This window comes from Mesitornis unicolor, unplaced genomic scaffold (assembly GCF_000695765.1).
Source record: "Mesitornis unicolor isolate BGI_N332 unplaced genomic scaffold, ASM69576v1 scaffold16823, whole genome shotgun sequence".
Taxonomy (NCBI): domain Eukaryota; kingdom Metazoa; phylum Chordata; class Aves; order Mesitornithiformes; family Mesitornithidae; genus Mesitornis; species Mesitornis unicolor.
Genome location: NW_010173070.1, coordinates 1 through 18,895, shown reverse-complemented (window position 1 = coordinate 18,895; position 18,895 = coordinate 1). Strand labels below are relative to the sequence as shown.

Below are 18,895 nucleotides of genomic sequence, written 5' to 3'. Positions count from 1 at the left end.
CTGAGAGCTTTTACAGGCGCATACAATGTAAGTGCTTTTCTCCCCTTTCCATAATGGGATGTATTCAGGAACAAACCCAGACCTGTTGCTGTTCCAGTCCTGCACTCCCCTGTCAGTGCCCTTTTATCTTCACCGTAGCTTCCTCGCTGCATCAGCATTCATCATCTCTCCAGCAGGGACTGTTAATCACGTTGAGCTCTATGGTGCTTTTAGTCAATGGATTTATGCTGGAGATAGATTTGGTCCAGTATTTTAATTTTTACTTAATGCAGAAATTCCCTCCATTAGCTCTGCTCTTCAGCGTGCTTCAGTAATGGATGGGTTCTGCTATGAGCACAGGAGAAATTGCATAGCCAGTGCGGCTTAATTCCTGCACAGGCAACTTCCAGTTGTGCTCTCTTCTTTATTTCATTCTCCCGTAAAAGAGTCTGAAGAATCTGAAGGTTTTTATGGGCCAAAGTAGACACAAGACCCCTTTTTCTCTCCCCAAAAAGTGTAAAAGGCTGCTCCAGCCCCTGACCTCTCCTCACACCAAATCCCCGTCTGTGGCTGTAGGAGGACCTGGACCAGCAGAGCTCTGGGTTTGCCAGGCAATGGTGCAGTACAACACCTTGTGACCCTTCCTTTCATCAGAGATGAAAGCTCCCTTCTTCTGCTCCTTGGTTTGGCAGCTCAGACAGAACAGATGATCTCTGGGTAGTTGAGGGAGCACATTTTCAGCAACTTCATTTTTATGGTAATCCATTGGAAAAATAATCCTCTTCACGCATGATACAATTGCATAAAGCCCTCATTTATAACTTACATTAAAATTAATCGCCAGAGGTTTTTGAATGAAGCTGTATCTGCACAGAACGAGGGGAAGGCGAGGAAGAAGGGAGAGGCACAAAGATGAGCCCGCACCTCATTGCCATGGACGCTGTGGGGCTGCGCGTTGAGAGAGGATTAATCCTGTACACACGCACATAAAATCACAACTGGAGTGAGTTCACTTATCTGGGAGACTCTGGGGACAGGAAGAAGAAGAAGAAGTGGGAGGATGTGCTGGAAAATGGGCCATGCTTTATTGAACAGCAGCGATCTTGGTGCCATCAGCGCGAGCTCTCCCAGTCGGTGGCAGCCTCGTGGTGTCCCCCAGCCCCAGGTCAATCCATGGCATCACCTCCTGTGTCCGAGATCCTCAGCCGTGGGTTTTCTCTGACCATTTTGGCTCTGTGGGACCAGTTCCCCAAAAGCAGCCCTGGACTGCAGCTCTGCTGGGATCAACTCTCGTTTTCCTCGAGTCCAGCTCTTTTCCTCTCCGCTCAAGGTCTCTCTTCAGTAGATTTATGATTCAGCTCTTTTGATTTCTGCTGAATTCTGTGGACATCATTTTGTTGCCGAGTACATTGCAGTGGGTGGGAGTTTTTTTCCCTTTTTATGGTTCTACCTGATTTATTTATGTTTGCCCTGGATAAATGGGAGAGCAGCCAAGTAAATGCTTCCTTGTTTTCTTCCTTGGGCTGTCAGGGCTTTTTAAGCCCAGCACCTGATGTTTTGATTTTTTCAGATTTTCTCAGCACAGTTTATGGATTTTCTCACTGTTTCAGAATGCTGTGCCTCGAGTTACCCCTGCGTTTGCCTCAAGGAAATTAGATCTGCGTTCAGAGCATCGTTACAAATACCTCATTGAGAGCACAGTGCAGTTTCATTGCCAGTCACCAGTTGCTTAATTCCTGCTTTTTCTCCTTCCTGTTGTGGATTATGGAGAGCTGGCTCATGCTGCCTCACTTCTGCTGTATTTCTTGCTGAACTTACTCTTTTAGCTGATCTAGATGCAGTTATTCAATATCCATAACTCTGTAAAACATGTCAAAATCCTTTCCTGTATCAGCCACTTCTCTTCTTGGAGATGCTGCAATCCAGCATTCAGAATTTGCACCCTCCTGCACATCCTTTGCTGCCCCATTTATTAACTTTCATGACAATTAACACCCTGGTAAGGGTTTCTTTTCCAACACGCTGTTGTCTTAAGTAAAAGTGATATTGGTTGTATCCTATTTTCCCTCAATACACAGGATTAGCTTGGTGCCAGGAGGAGATTCTTTGATCTGAGGGCAGGTAACAAAAATCAATGCGTTTTATCAGCTGGCCCTTGACAATAAGCTGTTCCTCGCAGGACACCATAAAGAGCAAAAGGACAGCCAAGGTTGTTGCTGTGTGCAGCACGGGGACGATGTGTGAATTGGATGTGAACGTATGTAACGTGTCTGAAGGGACCCAGCACGTTTTCTGCTGATTCTAGAGTAAGCAAGCTCTGCCTGGGTACATTTCCATTGGCCACGATGGGCTTTTGCACCTTTACCTTGTTGCTCAAGATTTTTTAGGGGAGATTAATAATTGTATTCACTTAGGAGAGAGCACCAGAAAAGACCCAACTTTCCAGAAAGCTTTAGCAAAGGAAGCAGAGCTCAGTTCGTGCTCTGACTCCCAGCTCATTTTGCCACGCAGGCTCCACTTCATGGTTTTCCACACCGAGGAGTTCCACGACGTTCTGCGGATCTGGGACGGGCCGGTGGAGAACGGCATCCTCCTGAAGGAGATGAGCGGCTCCGTCGTACCCGGCGACGTGCACAGCACCTTCAACTCCGTCATCCTCCAGTTCAACACCGACTTCTTCACAAGCAAGCAGGGCTTTGCCGTTCAGTTTTCAGGTAGGTTTTGCCTTGGTTCCTTTTGTCCTAACCTTGCTTTGCTGACAAATGATTTCAGGTTTGTGTAGCGATGGGGAGCAAACGCCGTTGTGTTGAGCACGGGAGCAGGAGCTGAGCAGGTTCACAGCTATCTGTGCTCTGGGGGTGCAGTCTCTGCAAATGGAGAAAAACTCATGTATTTTATCCTTGCAGTGCAGGTGGATTCTGTGCCACGGTCACCTTCACAGTGCTGATCTTGGCAGCGAGATGCAGAGCTGTACGTGGCAGAATACACAAGAAGGAGTTACAGATATTTCCCACCACGTTCCCACGGGTCCATCAGAGACAGCAGTTGTGGGCAACTGCCCTCAGGCATTCAAGAGAGCGCTTGGTCAGTGGTCTCTGAAAACTGCGTCCATTTCAGCTCCCTCAAATTGGCTCCCCTGAGACGCAGATCACAAAAAGCGCTGTCGGCTGCAGGGATGTCACTGCTCACAGCAGCACTGTGTGTAATGCAGCTGCAGTCTGTCATTGCCCAGGTCCTGGCAGCCCTTCCCTAAAACTCGGCCTTGCAAGCACATTAATTTCAATTATATCGGGGTAATACATTTCAGCTCTCACGCAGAGGTTTGCAGGGTGCCAGGCTCTCACTGACACGGCCAGCAACCAACCAGCAGATGCTGATTTTGGAGATGGTAGCAAACGGGAGGTGGTTGGGTGAATGATGATACGGGACTCGGACACATGTAAGCATCAGAGCTCGTTCTGTCTCTCCCAAGCTTTTGCCCATAGCTTTCTGTTTGGGACACCTTGCATGGCCAGGAGAGCCATGGGAAGAGTTTGTGCTGGGTACAAGACCCTGTGGGATGACCAAGTCAGGGGCAGATTTTTGTGTCACCCAGCACAGCTCTGCCATCCCCTTTCGTTCCCAGACTCATGTCTCAGACTGGGCTGCTGCCTTGCTTATCTTCAGCTGCACAGAAAGAGAGCGAGGGATTTCCTCTGGCTCTTTTAAGCAGAGCTTGCTCTAAACTGACCAGGTGTAATAGACTCTCATCAACTTAGCAGGAAATGCTCTCTGCTCCGCTGCCTGATACGGAGCTGGTCTTTATTGAAGGCCTCTGCTCAAAGCCTTTGTTCACGAGGTGTGACGAAGCGGTCAGCCCTAAGCTCAGAAGTACACAGCTTTGGATCTGGTGAACTTTTAACGATCTGTGTAAGCTCGCGAAACTTCTGTTGCTGCAGGACTTTCCGTAGTGTGAAGCTGTTGTGGTGTTGACAGACCTCGAGCTCGGGTGGTGCTGCCTGTCCCCGGCTGAGAGGGAGCCGTGGGGTCATCCCCTGCCTCACGGGGATGCGGCAGCGAGTCTGGAGGGGAAGCACGTGCCCCTCGGAAAGGTCAGGCTTGATGCTTCACAGGGCTAAAGGCTGAATTGCTCTGCCACTCCGGGGAAGTGTAGAGCGCTAACGGATTAGTTGATTTTGCAGCAAGTGTCTGACACAGAATTCTATAAAAATGCCATGTAGGATCAGTGGATGTCTGGACTTATTAAGTAAACATGCGTGTGCACAATTACACATCAAACTTGCACTCTGTGTAGTGCACTTGAACTTGCCGTTCCCCAGAGCCTTCACCAGCTGGAGTGGCAGATGCTCGGTGCAAAGGCAAAGCCAGTTTTAGTGTGCGTGGCAACTTTAAGGAACACTGAGGGAGGAGAGATGAGAATGAAGTTAATGCTTGGGTATCTGTTTAAGGACAGAGTCTTAAGTACAGCCGATGCCGCAAACCTGTGTTAAATAGAAAGAGATGTATTAAATATTATATATTTTTAATATTCTTCAGTGTCCACTGCCACTTCCTGCAACGACCCAGGAATTCCCCAGAACGGGAGCCGCAGCGGTGACAGCAAAGAAGCGGGCGACTCCATCGTCTTCCAGTGCAACCCAGGGTACACGCTGCAAGGGGAGGCCAAAATCACTTGTGTGCAGATTGAGAACAGATTCTTCTGGCAGCCAGACCCTCCCTCCTGCACAGGTGGGAACAGGCATCCGTCCTCCTGTATTTCTCAGGTCTCCTAGAGGTACTTTTTAGGTTTGTCCCCCGTTGTCTGGGACAATGAGAATCTGATTCGTGCTGGAAGCTCTCAGGACATCCTGCGGTGTAAGTGATGGTATTTAACCTGACGAGGCAAAATTAAAGGCTTCTTTAAAACTCAGGTTGGTAGAGAGGATTGGGGTCATGGGTGAATAATTTCTGCATGAGGAGACAGCAAATTCTGTCGCGAGAAAGAACTGTCTGACATTTTCTTTGAACTCATGAAGTAATAAAAGAAGCTCATAAAAGTGATTCTTTTTAATATGTCCAGAAGACATAAAAATAGTCATTCCAAGCACACAAGAGCAGTAAACATCAAATTTGCTGGCCAATTAAATGGTAGCCACAAATTACTTACCTGTAACCCTCGTTCCTGTTTATGCACTGTTATCCCAAGCAAGAAAAATCAATTAATTCTGTTTCTAACATCTGATTTAATGCCAGCAGGGAAACCTGTATGGCACGTAGAGGATTTACGCTCCAATTGGACTTGGAGATACTGTGTCGGGTCCTTTTTGGACAGAAGTCTGGCAGTCTTGTTTTAGGAGTCAAAAGCTCTGTGAAAAAGCTGCAAGCAATGTCTTGCTCCTTCCCTCTCTTCAGTCACGAAGGATTTGGAGGAATAACCAGTGGCCAAATAATACCAGTTTTATAGTAACTGTGTAGCAGGCTGTTGGAAAGCGGGGTTTAATTCAGGGCTTGGATTTTATGTTTGTATTTAGCATTTCAAATATGTTTTCCCGTCTCTATTGTACAACTCTTGCAGTCCCTAAACAATGTGGGCTGGACTGAACCGCAGCTGGAGCAGCCCCCAGAGGTTTTTGGGGTATTTGAAGTCTGTACCCAGCTCCGAACAGTTGTGACTCCAACCAGTTTCTGGTTTAAATCCTTTGGAGACCATGGGTGGGATTTTCAAAGAAAGCAGAGGGTGTTGAGCAGTCATCTCCCTTAGGATTTTCAAAGATGAGCCTGTATACTTCAGTTTATTCTGATTTTTCCCCCAACTTCACAGCCTGGAAGAGGAGAAATGCACCCTAAAGGTTAGGATTAAAGTGCGTGGACACAGAACGGATGCTCATGGTCCAGCCCGCGACTGGGCTCAGCTGCAGGAGTTGCTTTTGGGCCTTGGAGAAGCATCTCTCATTTAATCTCTACCCTGATCTTCACAGAACAGCCCCACATTTTACCTGGTATTTGGAGATTCTTGGGTGTTTGCAGCCCACAACATAAGCACACACGCTCGCTCCTTCACAGAAGATATTTCCAAGGTTTATTCTGTTATTTCTGTCCCCTGGCAGTTCATTTCCCTCTGGTTTCGCGTTGCTGTAGGCTGGCTGGTGTCAGACACCCCAGTTTCACGCAGGTTGTGCTCCACTCTCTCACCCATCCTAGATTTGGGAGCATCGATCTGAGCAGCGGGGGAATCTTTGAGCATCGACCCCGTGAAGAGACTGCGGAAAGGCTGACAGCAGTAAATCAGCCCTGAGTATTTGCCACAGTGGAATTACATACAGGCACTTTCAGCCTTAAAAAAAGTAATAATTGATTTTTCAATCAGCTTGGCATTTACCGTGTTGGTGACTGTAATAAACACGAACAAGCCATTAGTCCCAGACAAGATGTTTTCACTTAGCAACTCTCCAGACTTTGAGCGGGAGTTGCCTAAATAAATGCAGCAGAAAAGCATGAAACAACTCTCTCTCTCTGTCCCCTTCTGGTTACTCATGTATATATTTTAAGAAGATTGTAAAACACACGGAGCTATGGGTGCTGTGTATCCTGTCTGGAATAGCAGAGCTCTCACCTCTGCTAGGGCCACTACAAGCTCATGTAATAGACATTTTAATATCAGGCAGCCTTGCAAGCTGCCTCTCGGTCCATCTCTCTCTCTCTTTCTCCCTTCCTGCATCTCATGTAATATTTTTTAAGTTTTTCTAAGCCTCATCCCTCTGCTTGGTCACCCTCAGCTCCCTGTGGAGGAATCCTGACGGGCCCAGCAGGAGTGATCCTGTCCCCGCAGTACCCGGAGCCGTACCCGCCGGGGAAGGAGTGCGACTGGAAGCTGACCGTCTCTCCTGACTATGTCATTGCCCTGGTGTTCAACATGTACGTACCAAGGGCTCACTGGTGCTGCTGGGAACGGGGAGGGGATGCTGGTGCTGGTGGGGCACTGCCTGGGTGGACTGGGACTGCCCGTGAGTCCTTTCCTCTCTGAAGGAGCCAAACCTGGTAGGACTGTCCTGTAGCCCTGGGTGATCTGTTCTGGATGTTAGCTTAATTTGGGAGAAGATGCGCGTATTTCAACCACAGCTCCTCTGTGATACACACATGGTTTTACAGAACATAACCGTGTAACTGGTGGGGCATAGGAAGCTCCACTGGCTGATGCTTTTGTGCTCCTGACTCTGTCACCAGTTCTCAGTTCCTTATGTGTTGAACCAAGACAGAAACACCCTCTGCTTGGCTGAGAGCTGTTTTGGGGCAGCAGCAGCGTCTCAGCAGTGTGGCAGTACAGCCCATCAAGGCCATGGTCTGTTTTCCAGGGGTGCAGTAGCATCTCCTACTTCAACTGCTCTTCCTTTGGCGTTGCAGCTTCAGCCTGGAGCCCGGCTATGATTTCCTTCACATCTACGATGGACCCGACTCGCTCAGCCCCCTCATCGGGAGCTTTTACGGCTCCCAGCTACCCGAGAGGATAGAGAGCAGCAGCAACAACCTCTTCCTGGCTTTCCGAAGCGACGCATCCGTCAGCAACACCGGGTTTGTCATCGACTACACAGGTAAGGGCTGCCCGGGGTGCACCTGGTTTTAATTGCACTCATTCCCAGGTTAAACCACCCACCTGAACCCAGCGGGAGAGGCTCTAGGTGCTGTGGAAACCTCTCTGCAGGCAGGAATCCTGCTCTGTTTTGAGGAGAAATTGGGATTTGGAGAGAGTGGATCCCATAGGCTGACAGAAGAGCCAGGGGACATAGGATAGATAAGAGCAGCATAAAGGGATGGCTACGTGGCTGAGGATCAGTCACACGTGGCTGCTGCTGTGTGGGGCTTGCATTAACATTAATTTTTTCATTTATTCTTTCTAGAAAATATGGGAGAGATTCACAGAAAGTATATATTTATTATATATATTATTTATTTATTTCTAAAGTATATATTTATGTCCAGGCTGTATAATCTGTCTTGCTCCACACTGAATTTTAAGTATTTCTTCTCCTCATTGAGCAGAACTTGCTGCTTCATTGCAGCTTTCAGAGCGCTGCAGAGTGTTGAACTGCTAACTGGCTGTTAGGAATTTAGGATTTCTTCTTAGTGCCAATAGTGGCTTTGTCCAAGAAGAGGAGGTGCAGACATCACATCCAGTACGGGATCTTGGTCTGAATCCTTGATGTCATTCAGGATGTACCAAAGGATTGGGTGAGGATGGTGGTGGTGGGTGCTTTTAGCAATGTGGATGGCAAAGTGGAGAAGTGACAGACCTGGCACCACTGCTGCTCTGGGAGATGGGGAGGAAAAAATAAGGCTTTGGCAGAGTGGATCCCTTGTTTGTGTGTGGGGTAGGCGGAAGAATGGAGTTGGTACAAACTGTCGTAAAAAATACGCTCTGAAAAGCTGGGTCTGATGAGCTGGAATTGTGCAGAATGGAGAAAAGGATTAAAAACTGGGAAAAAAAACCAGGGCTGGAAATAAAGGATTCTTCAAGACTGCTCTGGTCTTGTATGGACCAGTTTGCCCTATGGGGAAAAAAGCATCGATGGCTTTAGATGTACGGGATGTGTGCCACTGTGAAACGGGGCTTTGCATCTGTGGTGTGTGCTGAGCAATGGGGTGTTACTGGTGGATGCTGGGGGAGCAGCAGTCGCCGTGCTGGGGGGCTCCTGTGGTTTTAGGTGCTTGGGCAAGTCTCTCTGCTGATGCTTTCTCTGTTGTTCCTGCTTTTGAATTTACCTGCCTGGAGGTTAAACGATAGTAAAATGGCAATTCCTATTAGTTATACTGATCAGATGAATTTCCCTCCAGTAAAGTTTTGAAATAATAAGACAAAAACGATTAGCGCGGCTTAAGATTCAAGAGATTGAAAGTTTTCAGCTCTCGTTGGAAATTATTTTACTGGAAATGAAGTCTTGGGTATTCTTCTTTTCCTCCTCCTTTTTTGGGCAGCCAGAAAGTAGTTAACAAATGAAATCTCATTAAATTAGGGTGGTTGTGCATTGTGTTTTTCTGCTAAACACTCCTACGGTGTTAATCACGCCTACGTACTTCCCACAAAGCCAAACTGCTGGGAGAAAAGAATGAGGCTGTACGTTTGCTCATTAATTTCCCCACACTTTCAAAGGAACCTGGGATTCAAGCCTGTGAAGCGGCAGAAAATAGAGCTTTGGGGAGTCGAAGGAAGAAGAAAAGAGATGCAGGAGGGGAAAAAAAGAAAGAAAATCCAATGGGGAGCTCGGCTCCTGGCCAGCGTGGAGGCCAAGCATGGCTCAAAGTCACCGCCTGAGCTGCCTCATTGGGGCTGGTCAGGGCTGCAGCCCCCACAGCATCTGCCCCAAATATCACATAGAGCATCTATCGCCTGTGTCGGGCTGGATCTGAATGCTCTTCATTACCAGAGGCTTTGGAGTCCTCTGTTGGTAATGGGGTTTTTTTTGGGGGGAAGAAGCAAGCAGCCATCTGTCAAGCCCTCCTTGAATCCTGCATCTTCTCGGGGACTGGGACCAGCGCTCGCCTGCAGCTACGGCGCAGGGTGAATTTCAAGCAGCCTCGGCGCTTCCTTTGAAACCGTTTCAGGGGCAATGGCTCTTCACGAGAAAGCTGTCCTCTGGGGCCGGGATGGAGAAAAGAGAGAGAAGGACGAATTTGGCTTTTGTGAAGCCGGTTTTCGCTTGACAGTGAGGTGGGATGCAGCCATGCCACGGGAAGCTGCTTGAGGGCACATCTTCAGCCCGGCAGTTTCCCAGTCCGGCTGCACAGCCCTGCCACAGCAGCAGGATCACTGAGAAATGAACATTTCTCTTTGCTTCGTGCCCTGATGTGCCGTCAGCTGTGCAGCAGGATGAAAAATCAAACGAAGGTTACCAGCGAGGAAAGCGCCCGGGTGTTTCCGTGCACATACGTGTCCAGAGGTTGGGTTTGCTCCCTGCAGAAAGCCTTGGGAGCTGGTTCCGAGGGTCAGGGGAAACTTAAACGCAGTGGTTTGGGTTTCCAGTGTGCCATATTCGGAGCAGGTTCGCTTGAGCCCAAGGATTATTCATCTACCAGAGCAAAGGGGCGGTGAGTTCTTGATTACAAAATAGGAAGAACAGTTACAAAACAAAAGCTTGAACACGGGAAAAGAACATACCTGGAATTTATCTCTTTTTTGCAGTTGTTGCTTAAGAATTTTAAGTGTCTCAGCTACAGAAGACTACGGTTTACAACTCGGTATCTCTGCATGTTTTATCTTTTGAACCAAGATAACATTGCATGTCTTGGTTATGCTTGGGAGATTTCTGATTACAGAGCAAGGCTGGGTAGGTTTCAAAAACTGCTTCCACTCAATTGAAGAGACCTCGGTATGAGGAGCTCCCATTAAGCTGCCATTGCCAGAAGATGCTACCAGAGACTCTCTTAAATTTGGTTGGGGATGGATCTCTCCCTTTTCTCATTGGGAAATGAATTCAGATAAACAGTTTGCACTGCAGCATCTCACAAACCACAGATTTTAGATACGTTTTATGCATTCATACACTGGTATTTTTAAACTGAGACCACACTTTGTTAGTAACGTGAGCAGGGTAGTCATTTGGAGAGCTTTTCCCAAATTGTTCCCATCCCATTGTATTTTGTGAGTGTTGGGGACCTGCTGCCATGGATGGGGACCGGTTGCCGTGGAGACAGGAGTGAATTGGACTCCACCAATCACTGCCTCCGTCCGAGCATCCTGTCCTGCGGGGTTGGTGCTCAGTGGTACCCAAGGAGCATCTTCAGGTTGGGCTCCTCAGGCTTGGGACAGGGGGAAGGAAGGAGTTTCCAGGTTGGATGCTCCAAAGCAGGAGTTTTCCTCACTTTTTTTAGTACTTCCCGTTTCTGTGGTTGGCCAGAAGTGAGGAAGCGTGAAATTGAAAGCAAATGAAGCAAAACTGATTGCTTTTCACCCTTCCAAAGGAGTGAAAAAAACCCCCAAACCCAAAGCCCAAGCCTTATTTCAAATTGTTATTATTTCGCCAGAACTATTTTGCCCATCCTGAGCTTATAAACATATATTCAGCATTACTTACGGGTTATTTAAGGTGGAAATTCCCCACAGAAACATCATTCCGTGAAATCCACTGCAAGGCAGGCTGTTTAAAAACATCCAGTGCTGCTTGCTGTTAAAGCGGTCAGAAAAGGGAGATGATGCTTGGTCCTAAAACAACTTGCATTTGGAAAAACAGCTCTGGCCTTTGGAAAAGGCTGTTCTGGACCGTGCGGATGAAAGCCTGAGCTGGGAGCTTTGAGATCTCCTTGGGAAAGGAGAGGGGAAGCACAGTTTCTGCTTCCTTGGGGACTAATGAGCCAGCTCTCATGGCATTTTTGTGTTGCATCTCTTCTAAACATTTGGCAGCCTCACTCCGTGTTAATTGGGACATCAGGGTAAAGCCCTCGGCTCCTGAAGTGCCTGAGTGAAAATGAAACGTTCATTCGAAATGGGCAAGCCGTGCTGTACCCACTTCATAGCCTTATAAATCAAAGGCTGGGAAAGCTGCGGCTTTCCCACATCCCTCTACGAGGCTTTTGCCGTCACCACGCAGCAAAAATCCTTCCTTAAAGTGCAGCTCCTGCCTCCCTCTGTAGCCTCCTGCTGGGGAGCATCGGGACAGCTCGCCCACAGCAGTGGGATGTGCACGGGACGAGCGTATCTCAGTGAGGGTGACAGAGCCCTGGACCAGGCTGCCCAGAGAGGTTGTGGAGTCTCCTTCTCTGCAGACATTCAGAACCCGCCTGGACGCCTTCCTGTGTAACCTCATCTGGTGTTCCTGCTCCGGCAGGGGGATTGGACTGGATGAGCTTTTGAGGTCCCTTCCAGTCCCTGACGTTCTGGGATTCTGGGATTCTGTATCAGGAGCCAGCATCCTGCAAGGCGAGCGGTGTCCCTAAGGCGCAGACCCTCCAGGGAACACAGAAGCAGTCAAAAAAGGAGGAAAACACATCAAAAGCACCACAATCAGCCGCCACCCTTTTCTTTTCGGCAGGCGAGGGAGTGACTTGCGCCCTGGGTGTCGTCGTTTCTCAAAGCAAGAGCAGAGCCTGAGATCAAGGACGTGGCGAGGGCGTCTGACAGCCTGGACAGGTCGAAGCCGCATCAGCCTTAGATGAAAGGCAACGAGACCGCTCAGAGTAACGAGGGAGGCGTCGAGTGGTCAGAAAGGAGCCACTGGGTGCAGCTTTTGTGTGAAAAGGTCTGAAAGGGAGCGTGAGCAGCTCAGAGAAATAGAGGCTTGCGGAGTGAAAAAGTGTTTTGGGAAAGGAGATGCAGGCCCTGCTGTCAGATCGTGGAAATACGGGAAATTGCAGGAAATAATGCAATAAAAATATTGGTTGAATTATTTTCCCTCAGAATTCAAATGTCCATCACGTTCTGAGTATCAGCGCTCTTCAGTGCTGTGGTGATCGCAGTTGTGGGCACACAGATGTTACTTCTCTGGGTCAGATAAATGGGAATATCTTGGTTGTCCGGTTGGGGTTGCTTAAAGGACGAGTGGCTTGGCCACAGTTGGTGCAGCAAGGCGATGCTAACGCAGAGGAGAACCCAGGACGTGGTGATTCAGGGTTTGCTGGTGATGGAGCACTGGGGGTTGACCAGGCTCCCAAAACAGGGAACTGGTCTTCTGACCAAAACCAGTGGCCTCACTTGTACACTTACTGGGGAAACATTTCACATCCTCTGGTGCCCTGTTCACCGGGATCGCTGTGGTACGGCTGTTGTGTAAAGGACACCAGGGCACTAACCCCATTCTTCCCTGCAAACAAAGAAACAAAAGCAAGATCTGGGGGCTTTACTGTTTTCTGTTTCTCCCTCCACCCCTTCCCCAAATACCAAAAGCCCGTGATTTAATGCTTAAACACATTATAATTGTTCGCAGACCCACTGCTCTCAGAAAAGCCCTCATCTTTAATGAGCAATTTCCAAATGACAAAAGAGCAGGATTAATCAAAGCCTCTAATTATATTTCATGCAGGAAAAAAAGGAAGGGGGAAAAAAAAGAAGAACTAGAAAGAAAAAAGCCCTCAGAAGATGGAAAGAAATATCAAGTCCTGACAGCTCTGTAGTCTTTACTGGAATTTTCATATGTAAATGGGGTTTTTAACTCTGCAGGGCATAGTGAACGGAGAGAAAAATGTCTTCATTTTGTCTAACTGCTTGTAATCATTTTGCCATAATTGCAGCCGTGCTGCACATCTGGAGAGTCACCCAGCTCGCACGTGGCCCTGCGCATTTCCTTGGTGAGAGCAGAGGCAGCTCCTCGGTGTGGGAGTGATGGGTGCCAAGGAGATAACGGGACCAGATGTGGCACATCTGGACCGTGTGGTGTGTTCAGGAGGGGTTTGTGAGGCTCCTCGCAGCCTGTGCCCGCTGCCAGTGTGGGTGGTTAAATCAAAGCTTTGCTTCATCAGTGGGATTTTTGGGTATCTGTAAATAACGTGTGTGACCTGGAGCCTGCCTTTTCCAGCGTACGTGTGCTGGAGCATCAGAGGAGGCTGTGGACCAGACTCTGCCCCAGCTGAGAAAAGCCAAAAAACACACCACTGACCAAACTTTTAGGGCAGCTGTATCAGATCAATGAAGATCTTGGCAATTTTCTGTTGCAGAAAATCCGCGGGAGTCGTGCTTCGACCCGGGATCCATCAAGAACGGCACGCGAGTGGGCACGGACCTGAAGCTGGGCTCTACCATCACCTACTACTGCGACGGGGGGTACGACATCGAAGGGGTCTCCACGCTGACGTGCGTGATGGGAGGGGATGGAAAACCCACCTGGAACAAACCGCGACCGACCTGCACAGGTACGGCCCACGGGGGGGATGGAGAACGGTCTGCACATCCCCGAAACCTCAGCATCTCATCCCAAGGAAGAGCTCCATGTTACTTTTGCTTGGAGCTGCTTGCAGAGGGGCAGAGAGGGTTTTTCTCAGTATGTCATAATTTTTTAACTTTTAGGAAAAGCTGACTTATGTGAAGTTTCTTGAAACATTTTTTGAGAGAGACCGAAAATCAGGCACAACAGATGATGTGCTTGACAGACCCCATGTCCCCAGAGCAGGGCAGGATTCGGGAAGCCACTTAAACATTTGCTTGACCTGATCCTTGGCCATCAGAAGAGCCCTTAAGCATGTGCTTTCCTGAGCAAGGCCAGTGTTTATTGAGAAAACAGAAGGTGTTTTTTTTCTGAGGGGTTTTGTGGTTGTTTTCTTTTTCTGATTTAATAAGATGGTTGAAATGATGGGTTTGCAGTCAGCCCTTCTTCATCTGTGAAGTGATTCAAGAGAGCTGTCAGTCTGTGACGATGGGGAGAGTGAAATCCGTGACTGGAAAGGCGCTGGCGGGGAGGATGCTGATGCTGAGACACGGCAAGAAGAGCAGGGACTCATTCTGTGGGGTGCTGAGCTTTCAGATGGGGTGGAGAGCAGCACAAATCACACGTTAGCCTATACCACCCTGCACAGCATCCCTTAGCCTTGGCACGGTCTCAGTAATCAAAACATGAAGCAGGGACAAACTCAGGTTGGGATGAGCCTTATTTTTCCTAACAAGAACTTACAGCGAGAGCCACATGGGTTGAGGTGTGGAATCAATGGGGGTCAGGGGGGGCTGATGCACCCAAATTTCAGTACAGGAGCACTCACTGATCTCAGCTTCCTCTTCCAGCGCCCTGCGGTGGTCAGTACACGGGCTCGGACGGCGTCGTCCTCTCCCCAAATTACCCCCAGAACTACACCAGCGGCCAGGTCTGCCTGTACTTCATCGTCGTGCCGAAGGACTATGGTACCGCTTTTCAAAATGCGTCCTCCTGTCTGTGAAACGCGCTTGTTTGGGTGGCTTTTGTTGTTTGTTTGAAGAAAGCCGTGGAATAAATGCATAGATAAACGGAGATAAGGGAGCCTGGAAAATAGTGAGTGGCACTGTTGGATGCTATTTATACTTTGGTGTAGTCGGTAAGGATGATGGGAATTTTCTGAATTTCACAATCTATTAAAAATGAGGTGACAGAAAAACCCCCAAACCTAACGAAAAAAACACCGTCTTGTGATTCCCCTTCCAGTTCCTGCACTAAATCCGGTCGTGCAGAGCTGAAAAATCAGCAAACCGTAATTCATGGTGATTAATGCTGGCGGCAGACTCGGAGGACCTCCGAGAGTACAAAATGCATTTACTATAAACACATGCTAACTCTGGTGCTAAATAACCCGTCTGCGCAGAGGAGCACATAGAAGTGTGGTTTTGTGGGTGTACAACTAATTGTTATTTGTAAATAGCAGGTAAATTAGATTTTAAAACTAGATACAAAGGAAAGCCTGATCCATTTAAATGGACCAGTGTTCTCCATAGAGTCCAGGCTGCTTAATTTGGGTCAGAGCTCGAATATACAAATGATGGATGTTCTGGACACCTTTGAGACACCTTGCTGGATATGTTAACCTGTGCAGGTTAACGTTTTCTTGTTAGAAGGGGATTTAAAGTTGTTGAAGGGCGCTTGCACTGACAGCTCTGGCAGATGCAGCTCTAAATCCTGCTATTTGATACAGCTCCTCAATGTGTTGTATCGACCTGGTCGGTCCCCGTGGTCGCTTCAGTCGTTTGTGATTTCCTGTGCTGCGATAGCGAGGGGTGACAGAGGCATCCAGGCATCAGATTTGGGCTCCTTTCTCTCCCATTGCCCTTTACCTGGTGCAGGTGGGTCCTGGGCGATGGATCCCGCACCGCTCCTACCCCTCATAACCTGTTTGGCTATAACTGGTCTTGAGATTATCCTAAAATACAGTGACTTGCTCTGCAAGTAGGATGACAGCTCAATTAGTTTCTCTCCTCCACCTGCTACCTTTCAGTAGCTTCATTAAAGAAACCATTAGTAGTGAATGGTTTGCATTTCCCATCTCCTTTGCTTCTCGGGTCCAGCGTGCAGCAGGCGTCAGGGTGCGCGATCGCTGCTTTTTCAGTGTTCCCGGCATCAAAGCTGTGCTGGAAACCTGGATGTGCAGGAAAGAAATGTGGTGGCTTGGTGGATGATGGATTTCACAGCAAGAGACCTCTCAGCTTGGGCATCTGCAACTGGGCACTTAGAGCTCGGAAATGCAAAGCTGGGAGAGGAGACAAAGGAGAGGGGAAAAAAAAACCCTCCTAAGTGCAGATTTTTGAGGAAAAAGCCTGTTATATTCTGAAAAAATAAAGATAAATAACTAAAATCTCTTTGCTCTTAAAAAAAGCTCTGATCTTCTCATTATTTTCTCCCTTTTATAAGTTCTGCCTGCTCCTAGGTGCATTCGCAGTGTGTGCGGTGAGACCCGGAGCACTGCACGGCTCCCTCGTTAGTGGTCCCTGCAGACAGGCTTAGGGCTGACTGTTAATGAAGCGGTGAGCATCCTCTCCCCTCCCCGAGCAGAGGGGTTCGGCCTCAAAATGAAGTTTTTTTCAGGACAGGGACCGTTGTTTTGTTCAAGTTTCGTACGATGCCTAACCAAATAGGAGCCCGCTTCGCCACGGAGGTTCAATATACAAATAATAAATAGTAATTATCAGTTGGTGAAATTATATACCTTGCGTGATGTAGGCAGGCAAATGGGATGATTCATGAAAGAATCTCTTTTGGCTTATGAATCTGTTAAAGCGTGCTGGCAAGTGAGCACGGGGGAGGCTGCTTGCTGCTTCTGTTACGCCGACTTTGTGGATAAATAAAGGGCTCCCATCTTCCAGCGCTGTCAGTCAGGCCCTTTTCATCCGTGCCAAGCTCCTGAAATAAAAGGACCTGAAGTGCCTCTGCTCCAGGCCCTGGCAGCGTGGGGACGGCAGCAGGGCCGGTCCCGCTTCCCGCCTCGACCCAACCCACGCTCCCTCTCTCCGCAGTGGTTTTTGGGCAGTTCGCCTTCTTCCAGACCGCGCTCAACGACATCATTGAAGTCCACGATGGCCCCAACGAGCACTCCCGGCTCCTCAGCTCCCTCTCGGGCTCGCACACAGGTAAGGACTGTGTCAGAACAGGAAAAACAAGCTAAAAATGCAGCTTGCCATTTAGCACCTTGCTCTGTGCAACCCCTTTTGTGTAGCCAGGGCTGTGATCTCCGTCTCTCTTGTTTTATCTCCGTCTCTCTTGTTTTATCTCTTTCTCCTCATCCAGGTGAATCGTTACCTTTAGCCACCACCAACCAGATTCTCATCAAATTCAGTTCCAAGGGTCAATCTACAGCCAAAGGTTTTCATTTTGTCTACCAAGGTGAGTGCAGTTGTGTTCTAGAAACATCCTCATCAGGTTGGTCCCGAGATGACAGGGATGGCTTGGAGGGTCCTGAACCACTTCTGGCCTCTGTGGGTCCTTATCTGAACAGGAAATACCACAGGAGATGGGGATTATTTCGGTAGCAGTGAACTTGCAGGGCTGTCTGGCTCCTGGTACTTCACATTCAGACCTTGCATCTCCCCTCAGCCCAACCATCGCACGGCTCAGGATTAGCACAGCAGCAGCAGCAGCTCATTGAGTCATGCCCTGAGTACACAGCGAGTTTCTTCAGATTTAGAAGCAAGTTTTCCCACTGGTGTTTTCACACATTTCTTGGTGTAAGCAGCTGAGTGCTCGTCTGGCAGCTCCGTGCAATCCATGCCACGGGCTGAAGTGTGCTGCTGTCAAACCGTGGCCCCTTGATCCCGTCAGTAACAGCTTGCGTGGCGTTGGGGGAGCATTACTTAGAGGTTTTTGGAGTAGTAAATAGAAAGTGGTGCAGAATAGTGGGAAAGCAGATGGGGTTGCTCACCCACACGCTCTGTGTGGTTATCTGGGGTTCGGGGAAGCTTTTACATTGCTGTAAAACAGGGACAGGCAGCACGGGAGGCCTGCGCCTTCTCTGGGGTGAAGGGAAGCACGGTTTGGATTTTACAGTATCCAGAGATCTGCTCTCTTGAACGTCTGCCTAATTATTGTAGAGCAATTGTAGTTCTGGTGGTAATCTTAAAAGATTCCAGCAAAGCCCAGGTTTGGATGAAATCAGCAGCGATTCCCTCCTCACTCCTCTGTGTGACTGTGAGCTGCGCTCTTCAGTGGTTGCTGCCTGGAAAGCAGCGGCAAAGGAAAGGCCCAGCCCCAGTTTTGATCTGCCTGGCCAGGAGCTAAGGGTGTTTGTTCTCATTTTGACACAGAGGAGGGGTCTCTCTCCCATAGCTCCACCATAAGTGGCTCCTTTTGCCTCCCCAGACGTCAGCTCCTTGCTGATCATCATGCATGAGCCCTTTGGCAGTGCATTTGATCTCCCTCAGTCAAATTAAAATAAAATAATATAGCTCGTGTGCTCATCGTCTCCACATTTTCCCCCTCCCAGCAACTGAGCCATTAAACAATAATAAATTGTAAAGGAACTCAGAGAAAAGTATGAATTGGTTTCTTCCTCAGCAGTAGATGTTTCTTTGACTTGTTTTTCCCCTCACTTGTCTCTGTCAAAGCCTCCATTTCTCCCCTTGGCCGTTGTTTCATGTATTGAACAGGAGCACAGGCAATTTCAACAGTCTGCAATGCTGCATCACAACTTAAATTCCCTTTTTCTCCCTCTCCCCCTTCCCATCACAAAGAAGATGGTTTAAAATTGCTGTTCTTTATAGTAATGAGGCCAGGTGAGCTGAGAAAAGGGTTTTCTGCTGAGGCTGTAGCCTTACATTGCAGACCAACTGTTTGGAAAGCCATTGCTGAATGCCTTGGTTTCCCTGTTTAGAAATGACCTTTCGGTGTGATGGTAAGTTTTCTAAAGGCAAACAGTCTCGTTTTGGAAAGGATACGTGGTTCTGTAATGTCCTCGCTGCTTTTATTTCCAGTATCGCTTCAATTGACAGATGTTTGAGAGAAATGTTATTTCTTTTCCTTCTTGATGGTCGCGTTTGGATTCAACCACTCTTCACAGAATCCCAGAATGT

The 18,895-nt window shown here is 48.4% G+C and overlaps 1 protein-coding gene across 1 annotated transcript in view; it reads left to right on the top strand.

Moving 5' to 3' along the window:
* LOC104537655 (CUB and sushi domain-containing protein 2-like) overlaps positions 1-17,213 on the top strand; it is a gene marked incomplete at both ends in the record, with an annotated part of 85,281 nt that extends 68,068 nt beyond the window's left edge. Inside the window, 8 exons of the mRNA XM_010180599.1 lie at positions 2,491-2,693; positions 4,516-4,707; positions 6,735-6,873; positions 7,360-7,547; positions 13,597-13,791; positions 14,654-14,770; positions 16,847-16,960; positions 17,118-17,213. Coding sequence (XP_010178901.1) covers positions 2,491-2,693; positions 4,516-4,707; positions 6,735-6,873; positions 7,360-7,547; positions 13,597-13,791; positions 14,654-14,770; positions 16,847-16,960; positions 17,118-17,213 — 1,244 coding nt within the window. The remainder of the gene's footprint in view (positions 1-2,490; positions 2,694-4,515; positions 4,708-6,734; positions 6,874-7,359; positions 7,548-13,596; positions 13,792-14,653; positions 14,771-16,846; positions 16,961-17,117) is intronic.
* Between the last annotated feature and the right edge of the window lie 1,682 nt (positions 17,214-18,895).